Consider the following 19,675-nt stretch of genomic DNA (forward strand, 5'->3'; position numbering starts at 1 on the left):
AATTTCGCTGCAGTGGGCCCACAATGTGAGATTACGAAATTAAATTAGTGTTTTTAAGACGACCAACCTATTGTGTTCCATTTCTTTGTCCTGTTAGGTAATTTTTAGCTCAGATGATTGTGCTTGTGGAACTCATTCAGGCTGTTGAAATAGATGCATGTATGTGTCTTTTTTTTTTTTTTTTTCTTACTGAAAGAATCTAATTAGAAGAATGAATCCGGGCTCAGGGCCAACGCGTGGCATTATATATTTGCACCTGAAGGAAGTTCATTCATGCTAATCCCTCACAGACGATGTAAGCACGCTGCGAAATAAAGCACACACAAGTTGCATTGTATATTACGTGGGCCTGCGCAGGATAAATCGTAGCGATGCTTGGACTGTTGCGTGATTTTTACCATGAGCTGGGAAATGGGAGGTGACAAGAAAAATGAAAAACTGGCGAGTAATCGGATTAGGGTTTGCGTTTGGTTCAAATGGGAGATTCTGACGGTGGGATTTGCACTCGAGCACAAGTGGCCTTCCACTGCAAACCTTGACAAGTGAGAGTAAGGGAACCTCGGGAGAACTGCCAAAATGCCTGTGGATCTGAACGGATACTGGAAAATGATTTCCAATGACAACTTTGAGGAGTACCTCAAGGCTCTTGGTGAGTTTGGTCCTTGATCATCACTCACCATTATTTCAAAAATACATTGCTATCTCTAAAACACAAGTGATTAGCTTCTATAATTGTGAAATGGGTCTTTTAATTTATTTGTCCAGGATTGCCACATTGTATTATTTAGCAATACATTTCTACATCATCTTACGAATAAAAGTAAAAAGAGTACAATTATTTGGTTGCGAGTAAATAAAAATGCATTTTCTTCTCCAGATGTTAATGTCGCCATCAGAAAAATTGCCACTTTGCTGAAGCCGGACAAGGACATCGTCCACGACGGGGATCACATTATCATCAAAACCCTCAGTACCTTCAAAAACTACAACATGGATTTCTATGTGGGCAAAGAGTTCGAGGAGGATCTGTCCGGGGTGGATGACAGGAAGTGTATGGTGAGTAGCTGGACTAATGTGTTGTGCTAACAAGGCTGATTGTGATGTTTGGATCGTTCACCAATTGAGAAACCTGCAACATATGATTTGATCCGGTGAGAAAATGCAAGAGAAACAGACATTGTATTAAATGTCATAACGATTATTTTTGGCAAAAATAGAAATCACATTATTCGAACGATTATTTTTTATTTTTTTGTACAAAACAAAAAAATGTTTAAACATTTAAAATTATTAAGACCAATTAAAAAATATAAACACAATAATTATAGTAGTTCCTTTTGGACCTAATACAATTTATAATAATATGTATTTATTTATGTTGGCAAAAATTTGAACTTGGAGTGCAGCATGTGCACTGTGCAGTAGGACGATCATTTCTTTTCTGGTACTAAACAAGAAAATTTTAAACATAAAAAAATATTAATTTAAAACAAATACAATTCTTTGAAACACTATAATTATGCAAGTTTATTTTGGATGAAACAAAATGTACTAAATTAGTTATTTTAAAATGTAAAAAAGGTGCAAATGTATAAGTTTAAACAACTCAAAAACTAGTATTAGTATTTTTTTTATTTTTTTTTTTTACGATAATGCTGATTTTTTTTAATTGTGGAATGTAATAATTGAAATTTTAACCGGCCACTGGTTCAGATCAAGTTAGTGTACTAACTTGTTTTACACATCAAATTTGGCCAATCAGAAGATGGAAAAATGCTGATGTCATCCTGGGCCAGCTTGTGAATTTGAAATCTGTTTACTGATGGAAACGTTCCCTTTTCGTATATAGTTTAAGTTAGATGGGCCAGCAGGACTGATTGTGAAGGTTCTGGGCAGTTAACATTAGGGATTTAACGATAATGGCAATATCGTGACATTGTGATATTAAAACTGCCACAATGTCGTCGTCGTCGTCGTCGTCATGTTCACAATATTTAAAGGGAGCACATCAGTTAAAAAAGTCAGGTTGAGTTCCATTTGTGCCGTTCTAGAACCCTCTGGTGGCTAATTTATTAGTGCAATTAAATTTTTATTAGGGATGTTTTGGCCTTCTATGTTTAAAATCTGTGCTAATTGTCAGATGAAGGGGAACGTAATATGCTTGTGAAGCGAGTCAATATGTGAAGGAACTCAATGTGTGCTTGCATGTCAGCGCCTCAATATTGTTTTTAGAAATAGTAGGTGGTTTACATGCATTGGTGTTATGTACAAAAGCACAATATTGTGCTTTTTTGGGTATCAGCCTTTTTTTTTTTTAACAATATTGTGACCTTTTTTAAATATCGCCAACACCCCCCACAAAATCGTGATAATTATCGTATCGTGAGCTTCATATTGTGATATCGTATCGTGATGTTTGGACATCATTACATCCCTAGTTGATATGGAAGCTGAAACCTGATTGGACAAAAAAAATAAAAATCTAACATGCAGTAGAAGCAGTGCAGCCCAGACGAACACTGAAAATGAAGAGAATGGACTTTTGGGAATAAATTAGTCTAATTTTTGTGGACTAAATATTCAAATTTTTGGTTGTGAATGTAGTTTAGTCCCTCTGATTTTGTTTAGGGCGTCAGCGAAGGCCTTGGCCTCTGGCAAGAAATGAATATGCAGTGCTGCACTCACACAGCTGTCAGATACAAACATTAATGATGTAATAAATTCAGTTGATATTAATAGAATTAATCCCATTGTACTTGATGTAATCCAACCGTGACATTGAATTCTGAAAGAGAACCTTTATACCTTGAGAGCAAAATAGCGTTTTTGTTTCCTGGTAGGCTGATTACAGATAAGCTATAATCTTATTTAAAGGCTGAGCGTGAAGGTCACATGCATCCTTTTATGAAGTGATTTTATCAGATTGTTGACAGGCAGCGTGTTTACATGTGTATGTTAACCACGGGTGCCATTGATTATACTGTTGGGCCTGATTGCTGTCCAGATATACTAATGTAATAAATCTCTCATCTTGACCCGCACACGCAGACCACCATCACCTGGGAAGGAGATAAGTTGGTGTGTGTGCAGAAAGGAGAGATTGAAGGCAGAGGTTGGACCCACTGGGTGGACGGAGACGAGCTTCATCTGGTAAGGACACGTCGGCCCCCCTGCCATGAATACAAATCGCACATTTTGGATACTTTCATCCAAATCATTAAATGCCTCTCGGCGCATATGCGCGCCGCATGTATTTTCTCATGCAACTCCGAGGAACTTCACTTGTGATGTGCTGAACAGAAAATGTCTTCATTTACGTTTTAAGGCTTTATCAGAGTTTCTTTATAAATCCAATTGCACATTAACTGAAGATGTTTCAGCTTACAGTTTTATGTAGGGATACGTTCCAGAAAATAAGAGACAAATTGTATAAAAAATCAAATAAAATTCTCAATACACTAGAGAGGAATAATAACAAAGCAGTTGTTGAAAGTGCAATGTTTGTTAAGGCATTTACAAATAATGAGTTCAAGTAATAAGTGAGGTAAAATCGGGAGAGGACTAGATTAGCAATTGCTTCATCCTATTCCATTTCGGAAAAAAAACCCAAACAAAAACAAATTGTTTTCTTTTGTAAATGACTTTTTTTTGGTAGTTATTATTGTTATTATTATTAAGAAAGAAAAAAAGTTGTATTTCATACTTGTTTCGTGGAATTGCTTGGTTAAATGCCTCAGTTCCTTTTTGACAATTGTCAAATTATGCTCTTTTTTTTTTGTTGTATTGTTTTAAATGTTCGAAATAAAGTATTTTAAAAAAAGGGAAAAAAAGAAAAGAAAACCACGATAAGTGAAAATCTGCCATACAGACACGAGACTATGTAGTTTTTATAGATCACTGACATCGGGGCAACACCATGAATCACCAACATCGCAGCTTTTCAGGAGAACCCAAAACGGTCAGGTTTTTTTTTTTTTTTTTATATATTGCATCATCAAATGGAGCAACACTTTAGGTTGGTCAATAGTTAATAAAACATGCCTAGACGGACCAATAGTATACATTTTTGAAAAAAATATGAAATTTGCCAAAGTTTGACTTATGAGGTTTTTCCCCGACGCCAGCGATATTTGTATTTTACCCCTCCCAACACACATTAAAAAAATATATATTTTTAATTAAAACACACGTATATCATAAGAACATCCCTTTCTCCCACTCTCACAGTTCTGCAACTAAGAGACAAAGTGTGATTACGGTACTTTGTCAAGAAGTTATTTAAAACATGTTTTCATAGTTTGGCTGGTTCGGCGACTTACACTTGTATATATTAAAATTAGCACTCAAACTCGAACCCAAAACCCAAACGAGATCTGGTTAGATTCGAAACTTCCGCCTCTTACTACGGAAAAGCTTTTCTTTTTAATTTAAAATGGCTTCCTTTAACCAGAATCCCGTATCTCATTGTAGCCAAGGTAGAAACCGTGGTGGTTTATTGCTGTAAATAGTAAATCATTGTTGCGGCGAATGCTAAAATAGCGAGCTACTTGCTAGCTTTGATTACTCAATTTTAGCGGTTGACAAGTACTTTTGGTGCATTACTGCCATCTTCTTTAGTAAGACTTGCCTTTAAAACAATGTCGCTTAAAGATATGCACTGTAAGTTAGTGGTGAATCAACTAACCATGGTTTTTGAAACGTATGAGGAAGCCATAGCCAGAGAAAATCCAGAGCAAGGCTGGACTTGTGATTCGAACGCAAAACCTTACAACTGAGGCAAACATGCTGACCACTATTTCACCATGTTGCCCCGCAGTAACATGAACACGTTCTTTTCTTGACTTTGCAGTAGTAATTAGTTAAAAGCACGTCACTGACTCTCCTTTAAAATCTTATCTCATCCCCTCATTGTGGTTTGTAATGAAAGCATTAGCATGTGAAAAGAAGTTCATGAAATAATGACCAATATCACAGGCTCGGAATAATGAGAATTCCATCTTTGTTATTGCGGCCTACAAAGCCCAAACGGAAAGTAATCAACTGCCTTATTTAATTGAAGCGAGAGCCCAACGTGATGATTTCAGGTAGTCGTGGGAGAGACGGATGGAGCGTTTGATTTTTAAAGCAGCAGCGATCTCTGGTGGTAGGAAACGGTATTACAAGACAGAAGCCTGCGTGACAACATTCCACCCATTGGATTTTGGGGCTCATCATTGAGCCACCAATTCAATGGCAAATTGGAAATATTATTTTCTAATTGTCAACATTTTTCTCCCCCTTATGGCACAGGACTTTAGCAGGTTTCAAATAATTGGCCCCTAAAGTATTTATTGACTACAAATAATGCATTTTTGTTTCTCTACTGTGCTGGTGGCATAACGTGATAGAACATTCGCTGGCTTCCTCCCACATTTCAAAATCATTTGTTAGGTTCACTGAAGACAAGTACTGTGGTGTCTTGAGATACAAGTGACACAATATTTTGCTTTGGCTTTCCAGCAAAAAACTTACGATACAAAATAAAATGATACAAAAAGGAGGCTTTAAGATGTTTGACGCTCCCAATTGAAGTTTACTATCGAACTGAACATAAAACAAAGAGAATTAATTACAAGTTGTGTTCTTAAGAAAACCACGTAATTTTAGATAAATCCATTTAGCACAAGTCTAACAAACAATGCAGAACGCCATAGGACTAACGAATAGTGTTCGTGTTGAAGTGTTATAATAAATCTTTAAGCAGCTAAAATACTAATAATATCAGTAATGTTATAAGTGTATGTCCGTTTTCACAATAGAATCCTGAGTTTTGGTTTGCTATCTGCATAACAAATGTTCTCAAAATTACATGACAGTTACTCCCCAAAGTTTAGCTTTGGTGAAAGACTATTTACTTAACTATGCTAAATTGAATCTTAAATTTGCATTTGTGTTTGAAATGGCCCCACTGAACATCTTTCTATTCAAGAAAATAGTTTACTGCTATGCTCAGCGTGAATTTAAGAATAGAAAATTATTAGTTGTGTAAAAAAGCAACCGTTCATTTGTTATCTTGTCATATTTTTATTGTTTGATAAAACAGCAACAATACTCATACATCAACACATCTTTGGGATTAACCAGGAAAAAGATTACTCCTCAAAATTAGAATGTTTATCTTCAAGTCATTGGTTACGAAAACTGCTCTACAAAAAAAAAAAAAAGTTATTTTGAGCCTTGGTCATAAATCAGATTACCAGATTAACAATAATGCAAAGAAATCTTTGACTTTATCACTTCAACTTTGTGTTTCTCTCGAAATATTAACATGAAAACACATGGACTGCATATCTTAAGCACTAATATATAAATAATATAAGAATAAACTCTGACAGCCTACTGAAATAAAGCATTTTAAGCCCCCCCCCCCCCCAAAAAAAAATTTGTAGCCTTTGTAATTTAAAATTTTCCATTGTATTACGTTGTAATTTCAATTTGAATTTGATTATTTGCTCAGCCCTATTTAAAAGGATATCACAGTTGAAGAGAGTTTAGTGCAAAGCTCTTTGTATGTTAGAGACCCCACATGACCGCTTTTGTTTTTTTGTTTGTTTGTTTTTGGTTTTGTTTTGTTTTGTTTTTTCCCCAATTTTGGTGAGACTTTATTATGGTTACTGAGACCTGCTTTTCTTCTTAATTCTTACATAAGGTCGTTTGATCCATTACTGTGAGCGCAGTTCCAATATATGAGCCAATACTGCAGTATGTTGCTCCCTCCTCAACTTGTTTTATTTGTTCACAGGAGCTTAGAGCTGGAGGAGTGGTCTCCAAGCAGGTCTTCAAGAAGTCCTAAAGTGGTTCCTATACCCAACGAGACGGTACCCCACAGTTGACATAGCATACAACTTCCCAATTAGTCCATTCATGCACTCATCTACATTCCCACCCCCTTATGTACGGTAATTTACTCCCTGATATTAAGCCACTAATAAAACATTGACTGGATCTTCCATTGCTCAGTCGAAGCCCAGGCATGCATTTCGTGTCGCACCCCGAACTGGCTCAGGGTGGCTGCTGTTTTAATCAACTTATCTGTACGCATTAGAAGCATAGAGGCTGTTAAGTGTTGCTTATCAAACAGGTGGACCGCACTGGATGGATCTGGACGCAACGAAGTGGAGTGTAGTCGAGGGATGAAAGTGTCTTTAGTAAGGGTGTCAGTTACAATGCATGTAAATAAATTACTTCCCTCCCAATTCTTTTGGGACTGTGTCGCTGTGATAGTAAAAATGAAATAAAATGAAATCCAACACTGTCTTGTCATCTGCCCTTTGAGTGGTTAATTAAAGGACAAATTTGCCAATGGCAAACTAAATGACTAAAAAAGTACAGTTGTTTGTTTCAGTTCACACTGTAGCCATTACGAGTGAGTCAATGACGTCATTATAGTTTCAGCATCTTGGCAAGTTGGCACCCTGATAATAGTTAGTGTACACTTTGATCATGTTTCTCTCTCTCTCTCTCTCTCTCTCTCTCTCTCTCTCTCTCTCTCTCTCTCTCTCTCGCTCATAATGTCACACAACTAAACATCCTGTATGCCAATGTGAAGACTGTGACATTTTGGTTTAAGATATAGCGGAGGAACTGCCTTGGTTTGTATTTAAAAAGGAAACAATAAAACGCTATTTCAATTACATGCAGAAAATATTTTATTTCTTTTTTTATTTTATTGTTTAATTTTTTGTTTGAACTTTATTCGGTAGACTGCAGCACAAAATCATCCATCCATGCATTTTCTATAGTATAGAGCTTTGGTTTGGTTGGATTGGGTTTTATTGAACATATAAACACATCATAAATATAAAATACAAATTGTAGTTAAAAAAAAAGAAAGAAAAGAAATTGTCAATAGTATCATAATTTACATGTTCAAAAGGAGTAGGAAGAAGTACAAAAACTTGTCTAGTCCTACTCCCTAATGCTTCTTTCTATCATAATATACTAAAGTTGTTCTTACTAACATTATAAAATAAAGAAAACGTGTTTATCTCAAGTGCACAGATATATTAGTATAAGTTATAAGTCCTTATCCATTACATTTAACCGCATATTCCTCACAAGGGTCACGGGGGTGCTGGAGCCTATCCCAGCTGGCTTCGGGCAGTAGGCGGGGTCCAAAAAAAAAAAAAAAACATTATACTGTCACAGGGTGCAGTCACACAAGTCAGTTGGTAATACATAATATACAACTTCATTTAAAGAAAAAATATTAGAATGTAGGTTGTAGAAGTAGATCAATGCTTTTGATACTGTTTAGGCCAACTGTCCAGACTTCAGATTTGAGGTGACTGGATGTAAACAGTCATATCACTGTGACTTTGCCACATTGTGTGTTTGCGTGGCCTCAGGAAGCTCCCCATTGAGCGTGCAAAGACCAAATGATTCTTTCCCCCAAACTTCCACCTCCCCCTCCAAAACAAGTGACTTTGCCAATCCACTGCAAATTATAAAGTGACTTATTAATAGTTTTGTGTCCTCATGACCACCACTCCCCCTTCCCCGATTCTCCACTTGCATCAAAGCAAAAGATCACCCCATCCTCTCACTGATTAAAGTCTACCAAACACAAAAACAGCGTCACAAGCTGCAACTATGCCTGTGGACTTCAGTGGCAAATGGATCCTGGAGAGCAATGAGAAATTTGACGATTATATGAAAGCGCTGGGTAAGATGTTGCATATTTTGGTATGTCGTACATTCACAAGGTGACGTGTAACGCCCATTCAAGACGAATGTACAGTGTATCATTTCTTCATAGATATTGACTTTGCAACGCGAAAAATTGCTGGCTGTCTGGCTCAGACCAAAGTGATTGTCCAAGAGGGAGACGTGTTTCACTTTAAAACACTGAGCACCTTCAGGAACTATGAGCTGGCCTTCACTGTAGGAGTGGAGTTTAATGAGTTCACAAAGGGAGTCGACAACAGAAATGTCAAGGTGAGTTGACATATTGTATGTGGAGCACAAGATGAGATCCTATAGAAAAACGAAGGCCCCCCCTGTGCTGGACATAATAATGGCTTTGGCATACAAGGGCTCGATTCCCAGCTTTTTCCTACAAACCTTCCGTCTCTGTCACCTGCCCTATCATCCAATTATGATAATGTTGTCTGCAGAGTTTGGTGACCTGGCAAGGGGACAGTCTTGTTTGCATCCAGAAAGGTGAGAAAGCCAATCGTGGCTGGAAGCACTGGATTGAAGGAGATAAAATGTACCTGGTGGGTATAGAAAATGATGATCTTCCAAGATTTGTTGTCTTGTAAGTCTCAGATTTTTATACATTTGTCATCAATCATTGCTCTCCACACAGGAGTTGACGTGTCAAGATGTAGTTTGTCAACAGGTGTTCAAGAGAAAAGAATAAAAGACAAACAGCTCAATGTCTTTTTCTTTATTTCTATGTTTAGCACTCAATAAGCTTGTTATGCAGCTTTAAATATGCATTTAATTGTGTACTTTTCAATTTGAATTAGATACATTGTAAAAAAAAAAATGTATTATAAAATGGATGTTTACCTTTTGAGATTACATTTATTAATGGATTGTAAATCTATATTAACAGATGTTACGCTACATTAAAATATGAATTTGTTGCATTGCAGCCACAGCTCAAGAAATAAAGAAGCTCTTCAGTACTGTAATTTGGATTCATTCGGTTTAGCTGTTGCTTATGTCAACCAGCAACATGTTTTTAGCCCCCTCTTCACATAAAAAAGGTGTATTAATAAATTTTGAATTGGTTGTGTATGTTGTTTACTGTGTTAATACATCGGCATGCACAGGTAGACCCTAATATATAAATTAAAATTAGGGCATACATGTTACTATCCTTAAACTTAAAAGCATGCAAGAAGTTAGTAACACTACTCCCTAATTTTACTTAAGGTCCCTCAAGAAGGTGACACATCCCAAATGTGAATCAATGGATTCTTCTTCTTCTTCTTCTTTTTTTTGTGCATTTGTTTTTAATTGTATGTGCTCATATTAAGACATTTTTGTAAAAAGCAATTAATATATTTTAGGATTGGCGGTGCATATTTTAATCAATACAGAAATATGCAAAGCACTTGTACGAATATTTTCCAAACTACTTCTATCATAACCTACATTACGTTTTTATTTGCATTAAGTTAAGCCCCCCAAATAGGTCGTCTCCACAGCTCTTCCCCACGTCTTTTTATTCCTTTTATTTTTTCTGTTCAATTATATTGTTAGAATGCTTATGCTCAATCGATGTCAAGTAATTTGTCATTTGATGATACATGATACGAGTGCCTTATTTGTGTATAATTGCTCAAAAAAAAGAAAAAGAAAAGCTCTTCGCCACGTCACATCGACTGTGTTCGCGTCCCACTCTCGCGAGACTCCTTTTCCCGGAAGTTCCACGTCAGTGTCCAGTGCTGTTCACTGAAATCGCTACATTTGGATCACGCAACACCATAAACTAATCTTGTGTCGAAGAAACAGTGATTAAAAATGGTGAGTAAAACTGAAAGTAGATCATATAATTTTACTTCCTCAGTTATTTTTGCTGTGCTGATTTGTTGTTTGGCCTGACGAAAATATCCAACAAGGTATTCTAGGTAACAGCTTAGTTGCTAGTTAGCTGGTGTGCAAAGATCGTCTGATGTCAAACTTTGGTTGATTAATCGTTTAGTGTTGTCGAAAGACTTGATGTAAAGGTTAAGATCCAGTGTATGTAAACAAACTAATTAGCTGTCGGATTAATGCGTTAAAACGTTCTGCGACATAGCTATTTGTGTCGTAATTGTACGCCAACGTTAAATGCTTTTTAATGTGATGAAGTGTGTGCACACAAACAACATTGCGCCCCCAATTTTTCAGCCGCTGAGGCTTGACATTAAGCGGAGGTTGACAGCCAGGTCTGACCGTGTGAAGAGTGTAGACCTTCATCCAACCGAGCCATGGATGCTGGCCAGTCTGTACAACGGCAGCGTCTGTGTGTGGAACCACGAAACACAGGTACAGTAAACCATGCATGAGCATAAGCTTTGTAGATGTTAGACTAACACAATTGATTCAACTAAAAATGAAACATCTGAAACATTTTTATTATTATTATTATTATTATTTTTGGTCAGACTCTGGTGAAGACTTTTGAAGTGTGCGACCTCCCCGTCAGAGCATCTAAATTTGTGGCCAGGAAGAACTGGGTCATCACAGGAGCAGTGAGTAACTTGTAACGCTCTCTTTTAGCGACAGAAACAAAAGCAAACAAGTAAAGGCAAGAAGCTTGGTGCTTATAATTATTAATTGTCAGATTCTGTAAAAAGTTGTCATTGTCTCTCTTGGTAGGATGACATGCAGATCCGTGTGTTCAACTACAACACCTTGGAGCGTGTTCACATGTTTGAGGCACACTCCGACTACATCCGTTGCATCGCCGTCCACCCGACCCAATCCTACATCCTCACCAGCAGCGGTATACTTGTTCTTAGAACTAACGCCACCAACCATGCAAATGTATTTCTCCAGTAGTGCACTTTTTAAACGTTGTGCCCATCTCTGTGTAGATGATATGTTGATCAAGCTGTGGGACTGGGACAAGAAGTGGTCCTGCAGCCAAGTGTTTGAGGGTCACACACATTATGTCATGCAGATCGTCATCAACCCGAAGGACAATAATCAGTTTGCCAGTGCCTCCCTTGACAGGACTATTAAGGTGAGATCTGCTGATGGATTCCATGCATGGTCTCATCAAGAGATCCAGTGTAGTAGTTAAAAAGTCAAAATATGTATAGAAATTTTCCATGTTGTTCCATTAAAGAACCACTGAGTGTGTTAAAGCTCATTTAGTCACGTCCTTTGTGTTGTTTCAGGTTTGGCAGCTGGGCTCGTCGTCTCCCAACTTTACTTTGGAAGGCCATGAGAAAGGGGTTAATTGTATTGACTATTACAGTGGCGGAGACAAGCCCTACCTGATATCAGGTGCTGATGACCGCCAGGTCAAAATCTGGGACTACCAGGTACGATATTTTGCTTTGCTATTGTTTTTGTCCTTTAAAAACATATTAAAAGTAGAATTCACAGTTATTTCAGTCATCTAAATACATAATTTCTATTCATTAATAATATCTGTCACCTCTATTCCAGAACAAGACCTGTGTTCAAACTTTGGAGGGCCATGCCCAGAACGTGTCATGTGTCAGCTTCCACCCAGAGCTGCCGATAATCATCACCGGGTCCGAAGATGGTGAGCTGGAATAAATCCTGTGTTCTGCTTTCAACTCTCGTTCGTCTTTACTAAGCTTTGCTTTTTACGGCATCTCTTCTCGCTGAAGGTACGGTACGTATTTGGCACTCGAGCACGTACCGCCTGGAAAGCACCCTCAATTATGGCATGGAGCGAGTTTGGTGCGTATGCGGCCTCAGGGGCTCCAACAATGTTGCGCTGGGCTATGATGAAGGCAGTATCATTATCAAAGTGAGTACAGGGCTGTATTTGTAAGAAATGTTATTATAAGGATAGTAAATAAACGTATGTATTTCTCTTTACTCATACCAATGACTCAATTGAAATACCATTTACTAGTTTTTAATTTTAATGATTTTTCTGCAGGTGGGGCGTGAGGAGCCGGCCATGTCAATGGACACCAGCGGGAAGATTATCTGGGCCAAGCACAGTGAAATCCAGCAGGCCAATTTGAAGGCGATGGGTGATGCCGAGATCAAGGATGGCGAGAGGCTCCCACTGGCCGTCAAAGACATGGGCAGCTGTGAAATATACCCTCAAACCATTCAGCATAACCCCAATGGGAGGTAAGCTACAGGTGCACCAACAATTTTAGCCTCTCTGAGCGACCTGCTTTCATTTTGCGCTCTCATTCGTCAGGTTTGTTGTGGTGTGTGGCGATGGCGAGTACATCATATATACCGCCATGGCTCTGAGGAATAAGAGCTTCGGTTCAGCACAGGAGTTCGTGTGGGCACACGACTCATCTGAGTAAGTGTTCACTGAAAAGTCTGGCTGGGATGATTTACGATTTATTCACTGTCTTAATTGATTTTTATGTGATTGTTGATGTGCCTCTTCACATTTGAACAGATATTCCATTAGAGAAAGCAACAGTGTTGTGAAAATATTCAAGAATTTCAAGGAAAAGAAAACCTTTAAGCCTGACTTTGGTGCTGAGGGTAATGGCAAGGCTCAATATGTTGTTGAAATACCGTTAGTGACCAAAAAAAAACATAACAAAACAATGTGTCCTTTCTTTTGTACCCTTCAGGTATCTACGGTGGTTTCTTGCTCGGGGTGAGATCAGTGAATGGTCTGGCGTTTTATGACTGGGAGAACACCGAGCTGATCCGCCGCATTGAGATCCAACCTAAACATGTAAGTCCTCCACTATCTTACCTCACCTCTATTACCTCACCTTTGCATCACTCAGTTTTATTGTTCCCGTGTGCAGATCTTCTGGTCCGACTCTGGCGAGTTGGTCTGCATCGCTACCGAAGAGTCTTTCTTCATCCTTCGCTACATGGCCGATAAAGTAGCTGCCTCACAGGAGAACAACGAAGACGTGACGGAGGACGGCATTGAGGATGCGTTTGAGGTTTGTGTAGGGCTGTCACTATCGAATCATTGTAAAATAGATTATTATTATTATTATTATTATTATTATTGATTATTCCATCATATAATCACAATATTTTTTCTATTTTTTGTTAATCTACTAAGGTTGAACATGAGTTGAATTGAGTAGATATTAGTACTCCATTTTATCTTCTGTACATATGCATTAATAACACTGACAAAATGAGCCTATGCTAAACAGATAGCAATCACGATTAGCATTAGCATGTTAGCGATTAAGGTAAAAACACTACCATCCCCCCTTTAGTTCACTCATACATCATTATGAGTTGAGTGTGAATGTTGTCTCATAAAGTGTCTCTGATTTCACAAAATGCTACAGACTCATACACTACATTTTTAGTTCATGGATTTTCTCTTGGTTCAGGTCCAGGGAGAGATCCAGGAGATCGTGAAGACCGGACTCTGGGTTGGTGACTGCTTCATCTACACCAGCTCTGTGAACAGACTCAATTACTTCGTAGGAGGAGAGATAGTCACTATTGCTCACCTGGATAGGTCTGATATTTATCTCAAGCAACCTTAAAACTTTATTTTCAAGACAAATGACTGTTGTGAGGAATAATCAGTTAAGGAAATGGATGGATGACGGTTGTAACACAAAACTGCTCCATCATCGAAGATACCCCTTTTCTACGCAGAACCATGTATTTACTGGGTTACATACCCAAAGATGACCGTTTGTACCTGGGAGACAAGGAGCTCAACATTGTCAGCTACTCCCTCCTGGTCTCGGTTCTGGAGTATCAAACCGCTGTCATGAGAAGGGACTTTGGGATGGCTGACAAGGTGCTGCCCACAATTCCTAAAGAGCAGCGGACCCGAGTGGCCCACTTCCTGGAAAAACAGGTCAGGACGCACTGCATTGACTGTCATTACCAATGCTGATTACCAGTTATTTAGTTCGATTGATGGCTTTTATTACCATGTTAAAGTTTTTTTTTTTCCCTTCTGGTTTCCTAGGGGTTCAAGCAGCAGGCGTTAGCTGTGTCCACAGATCCTGAGCACAGGTTTGAGCTAGCCTTGCAGCTAGGAGAATTGAAGATTGCCTACCAGCTAGCTGTAGAAGCCGAGGTAAAACCTCTTTTAAGAATATCGTTGTGACTTCAGATACTTGATATTTGTTCAGCACCCACATACATAACTTCACATAATTGTGTCTCTCGTGGAAATGCCGTTCCAGGCACCATACCGTGCTTGTATCTAGATTATTATTATTATTTGTTTTATTTTTATGCTCGCAGGTCTAACCAAATAATCAGCCAAATGATGGGACCTATCATGATAAATTACTAGATCACAGTGTTAATTTCATCAATGAAAACTAAACAAAAATAATTTTGTCAACACACATTGTTCACCGGACTAAAACTAGACGAGACTATAATAAAACCCTCATTAATAAAAAATAACTGGCACTAAATCAGTATGCATTTTTGTCGACTAATGAAGACGAGACAAAAATGTACTACACTTAATAAAAACTGGACTAAAATCTCTGGAGATTTTAGTTCATGAACAAAAACAAGACGAAAATTATATGATTTCGTAAAATATTGTCTGCTAATCTGTGACGCTGTCATGTGACACACAGGATACGCCCCCTTTCAAATCTGCACCTAGCGAGTGCAACATGCACAAACACATAGGACAGACAGGAGATGGATTTCACGGTAAAAGATTTTAAAAAAAAAAAAAGACAAAAAAAGGTAAATTATAGTTAGAACTAGGGATGTAATGATACCCAATCGTCACAATACGATATGGTCACGATATGAAGCTCACAATACGATAATTATCACGATACTGTGGCGAGGTTAGCGATATTAAAAAAAAAAAAGGTCACAATATTGTATAAAAAAAAAAAAAATGAAGTCATACTAAAAAAAAAAAGCACAATATTGTGATTTTGTACATAACATCAATGTCATGTTAATATTATTATGTTTTGATATTTTATTATTATTATTATTATTTTTATTATTATTATTATGATGTTATGTAATGCACACACACATTGAGTTCCTCCACATATTAACTTGCTTCACAGGCATATTATGTTCCCCTTCATCTGACAATTAGTGTAGGTTTAGATAGAAGGGCCAAAACGTCCCTAATGAAATATTAAACTGCACTAAAAAACTAGCCACCAGTGGGTGCTAGAACTGCACAAATGGAAATCAACCTGACTTTTATAACAGATGTGTTGCATTTAATTAAATATTGAACATGACGACGACGATATTGTGGCAGTTGAATATCACGATATAGCGCTTATCGTTACATCCCTAGTTAGAACGTAACAATGCAACGGCTAGAACCTTCCAACAATAGTGTTAATCCGACCACTAACTCTTGCTGACTAACCTACTAGCTCATAGCATGGAGTCATAGTAGCCACTTGTTGATGTACTGTAATTGTGTGTGAAGTTGTTTTGCATAAAAAAGATGAGAAAATTTTATGTGAAATAGTTTTAGATTATCTACTGACAAGAATATACAGGGGTAAAATGCTTGTCCTGACTAAAAGTAGACTAAAACTTTGACGTTTTTGTTGACTAAAACTAGATGAATACAATTGTTTTCTTGAGCTAAAATAAAGACTAAAATTCTAGATTTATAGTCAACTAAAAATGGACTAAATAAAAACAGGATGAGGATAAATTGACAATGTTAAAAACTAGCAAGCGTGATTGAAACTGGACTAAAATGGCGGATAAAATGAACACTACAAGGTCGCTTGTATCTCAATGCACCACTGTACAATGTGAAGTATTCTCAAAGAGACGTGTCTGATTGGCTAGCCTTCTTTTTTACCGGCATAGAATGTTTAGCATCCTGGCACATATTTTTTTGTAAACGTTCTGAATTGACCTACATGCGTCTTTCTTTGCCCCTCTTAGTCGGAGCAGAAGTGGAAGCAGTTGGCAGAGCTGGCCATTAGTAAGTGTCAATTTGGCCTGGCCCAGGAGTGTCTGCATCATGCACAGGATTACGGCGGCCTGCTCCTCCTCGCCACCGCTTCGGGTAACGCCCCTATGGTGGGCAAGCTGGCCGAGGGTGCCGAAAGGGATGGCAAGAACAATGTGGCTTTCATGACCTACTTCCTGCAGGGGAAGTAAGTACGACATGTGACGGAAGGGTCCTGATGTTGTGGGCAAGTTCACCAGTGTTTCACTTCCTCATAGACTGGACCAATGTTTGGAGCTTTTGATCAGAACCAACCGCCTACCTGAAGCTGCATTCCTGGCTCGCACATACCTGCCCAGCCAGGTATCCCGTGTGGTCAAACTGTGGAGGGAAAACTTGGCCAAGGTCAACCAGAAGGTAAGTGCGGTGGAAAATTTGTTTTAATTTTAGTAGGGCTACTTGATTATGGAAAAAATAATCACGATTATTTTGGTAATAACTGAAATAACGATTATTCAAATGATTATTTATTTTTTTGGTACAAAAAAAAGAAAATGTTTAAGCATTTAAAAATATTAAGACCAATTAAAAAATATAGAAACACTAATTATGTAAGTTCCTTTTGGATCAAACAGAATTTATAATATATATGTTTATTTATTGGCAAAAACTTGAAATTGGAGTGCAGATAGCTTGTGCACTGTGCAGTAGGACGATCATTTATTTTTTGGTACAAAACAAGAGAATGTTTAAACATTAAAAAAATAAAAAAAATATTAAGACAAAATTCTTTGAAACACTATAATTATGCAAGTTCCTTTTGGATGAATCCAATTGTATTAAATTAGTTGTTTTATTATTTAAAAAAAAATAATATAAATTTAAACAACTCAAAAATTATTATTTATTTTTTTTGCGATTATGCTGATTTTGTAATTGAATTTCGATTATTTGCACAGCCCTAAATTTTAGTGGTTATGTAACGATATCCAAACATCACGATATATGATTACGAAATGAAGGTCACGATACGATATTTATCACTATATTGTGGGGAGGTTGGCGATACAAAAAAAGACAATATTTTAACAATATTGTTAAAAATTAGTTCATATTTAAAAATATATATATATATTGAGCTTTTTACATTACAGCAATTCATATAAACAACCTACAATCTCAAATAGCACTTAATAGCTAATGCACTCACATATTGAGTTCCTCCACATATTGACTCGGTTCACAAGCATATTACGTGCCCCATCTGAATCCATCTGATTGTGGATTTTAAACATAGAAAGGCCAAAACATGCCTTGTGAAAATTAAACTGCACTAAAAAAAAAACTGCCACCAGAGGTAGCGAGAACTGCACAAATGGAAATCAACCTGACTTTTTAAACAGATGCGCTGTTTTTAATATTGTGACATGACAACGACGAAATATTGTGGCAGGTTTAATATCGCAATATCACGATATTGCCGTTATCGTTACATCCCTAGTGGTTATCACATCTGATTTCAATGACTTAACTCACATCTGCTAAAATAATTTCAACGTATTTGTCGTGCAGGCTGCTGAATCCTTAGCAGATCCTACAGAATATGAGAACCTGTTTCCTGGTCTGAAAGAAGCATTTGCAGCTGAGGATTACCTCAGACAGAGTTGCTCAGGCGCCACCAGACCCGCCAGCGACTATCCGCTGGTCACTGTGAGTTGACACAATACAATCAAAGTGCTGCTTAAAGAACTCATTTTCAACTTGTTCTTTATACAACTCTTAATGTTTACCTTCAGCTAAATGAAGACCGGAATATTCTAGAGGAGGCTCAAGGATACGAGCCCAAAGGGATGCTGCAGGTTTCTGCTTTTGAGGTTTGTAACGCGTTATCCGACCACTCGAGGACACCTTTTGATCAGGAGTTTTAATTGCATTTTTTATAAACTTTACTGAATATAATTCCTTACTCTGCAGACAGAGGCATGCGAAGAATCTCCTGTAGTGTCAGCCCCTGTAGTTGCAGCGGAGTCTACAGTTACGCCTTCAGAGCCAGAAACTGTCCCTCCACAGACACAGCAGGAAATCCCCATGTTCTCCCAGTCGGAAAAGGATAAGGTAGAATTTCTCAATCACATGCTCTTGATTTATTATATTTGGGAGGGGGTTGGCATTTGGTTCTATTGATGAGGAGCTGTTAAAAAAAATGATGGGTATTTGCGCAGGTCCTGGAAGAACTGGAAATTGACCTCGACAATTTGGAGGTAGATGACATCGACACCAGTGATGTTAACCTGGATGATGACTTTCTAGAGGACTAGAAATCTTCCACCAATTCTGCTGTCGACCACCTTGGAGCTTATTTAAAAACAGAGACCAAACACCCCTACTCCCTTTTTGTACTTTAAAAATGTTGTATTGTCCACCTACAGATTGAAATAGATGACCATGATCTCAGTAATGGTTTATCCTCAGACGAATAGTAGGCAGCATGTCTGCCGGTATTTCTGACTCCATTTTGTACACCACATATTGACTGTTGGAGATCATTTCACTTTATTATATTGACCTATATGTTGTCATGATTATTTTTGCCTCATCTATGATGAAAATCATTGTGTTTTCAGTCCAATAAACTGCGGTTGCTGTACATATTTACATTTGAATTAATTCTGTATGGTCACAAATTCATTGCAGGTGTGAGGCTCGTGAAGGAACTACTTAAATTACATTTAATTCATGTTTTATATTAATCTCTTTGCAAAAATGTTGGCATGGAAATGCCTTACCAGAAGTTTATTTAATTTATAAGAATAATAAACTGCATTATATGATTTTGCTATTGCTATTTATCAAACATATCCGTATTCGTTTTTGTGGTCATAAAGTCTATGTAGCAAAAAAGAAATACGAAAAGTAGTATCACAAATGCCGACTGTCTGTTCATTCTGTATCATTTAGAGGTAAAAGACGTGCTTTTTGGGTTTGAGTCACGCTTCACGTTTTTTTTTTTAAGTAGATTGATAGGTTGACTGTGATTTCTGAAGTAAACGTTTGTGGGGGCGGTATTGAAGTTGCTAAACTAGCAACAAAAGCTTCTCAACAAAAGTGCTG

General features: G+C 37.6%; 3 protein-coding genes across 3 annotated transcripts; all 3 read left to right on the forward strand.

Annotated features, from left to right (window-relative positions):
• Nucleotides 1–387: 387 nt before the first annotated feature.
• rbp1.1 (retinol binding protein 1, cellular, tandem duplicate 1) lies at nucleotides 388–7,294 on the forward strand. The gene is made up of 4 exons (XM_077518150.1): nucleotides 388–649; nucleotides 878–1,056; nucleotides 3,049–3,150; nucleotides 6,782–7,294. The coding sequence occupies exons 1-4, from the start codon at nucleotides 577–579 to the stop codon at nucleotides 6,830–6,832; spliced, it is 405 nt and encodes a 134-aa protein (XP_077374276.1). The 5' UTR covers nucleotides 388–576; the 3' UTR covers nucleotides 6,833–7,294.
• Nucleotides 7,295–8,540: 1,246 nt separating this feature from the next.
• rbp2b (retinol binding protein 2b, cellular) lies at nucleotides 8,541–9,419 on the forward strand. The gene is made up of 4 exons (XM_077518149.1): nucleotides 8,541–8,704; nucleotides 8,798–8,976; nucleotides 9,156–9,257; nucleotides 9,350–9,419. Exons 1-4 carry the CDS (start codon nucleotides 8,632–8,634, stop codon nucleotides 9,401–9,403), a joined length of 408 nt encoding a protein of 135 aa, XP_077374275.1. The 5' UTR covers nucleotides 8,541–8,631; the 3' UTR covers nucleotides 9,404–9,419.
• A 945-nt stretch (nucleotides 9,420–10,364) lies between these two features.
• copb2 (COPI coat complex subunit beta 2) lies at nucleotides 10,365–19,219 on the forward strand. The gene is made up of 22 exons (XM_077518145.1): nucleotides 10,365–10,518; nucleotides 10,885–11,022; nucleotides 11,142–11,228; nucleotides 11,356–11,482; nucleotides 11,574–11,722; nucleotides 11,880–12,026; nucleotides 12,154–12,253; nucleotides 12,342–12,484; nucleotides 12,620–12,819; nucleotides 12,893–13,003; nucleotides 13,106–13,194; nucleotides 13,287–13,393; nucleotides 13,470–13,613; nucleotides 14,022–14,152; nucleotides 14,296–14,503; nucleotides 14,618–14,728; nucleotides 16,558–16,772; nucleotides 16,843–16,981; nucleotides 18,137–18,274; nucleotides 18,361–18,438; nucleotides 18,539–18,679; nucleotides 18,787–19,219. Exons 1-22 carry the CDS (start codon nucleotides 10,516–10,518, stop codon nucleotides 18,880–18,882), a joined length of 2,802 nt encoding a protein of 933 aa, XP_077374271.1. The 5' UTR covers nucleotides 10,365–10,515; the 3' UTR covers nucleotides 18,883–19,219.
• The last annotated feature ends 456 nt before the right edge of the window (nucleotides 19,220–19,675 follow it).

This window comes from Festucalex cinctus, chromosome 1 (assembly GCF_051991245.1).
Source record: "Festucalex cinctus isolate MCC-2025b chromosome 1, RoL_Fcin_1.0, whole genome shotgun sequence".
Classification (NCBI taxonomy): domain Eukaryota; kingdom Metazoa; phylum Chordata; class Actinopteri; order Syngnathiformes; family Syngnathidae; genus Festucalex; species Festucalex cinctus.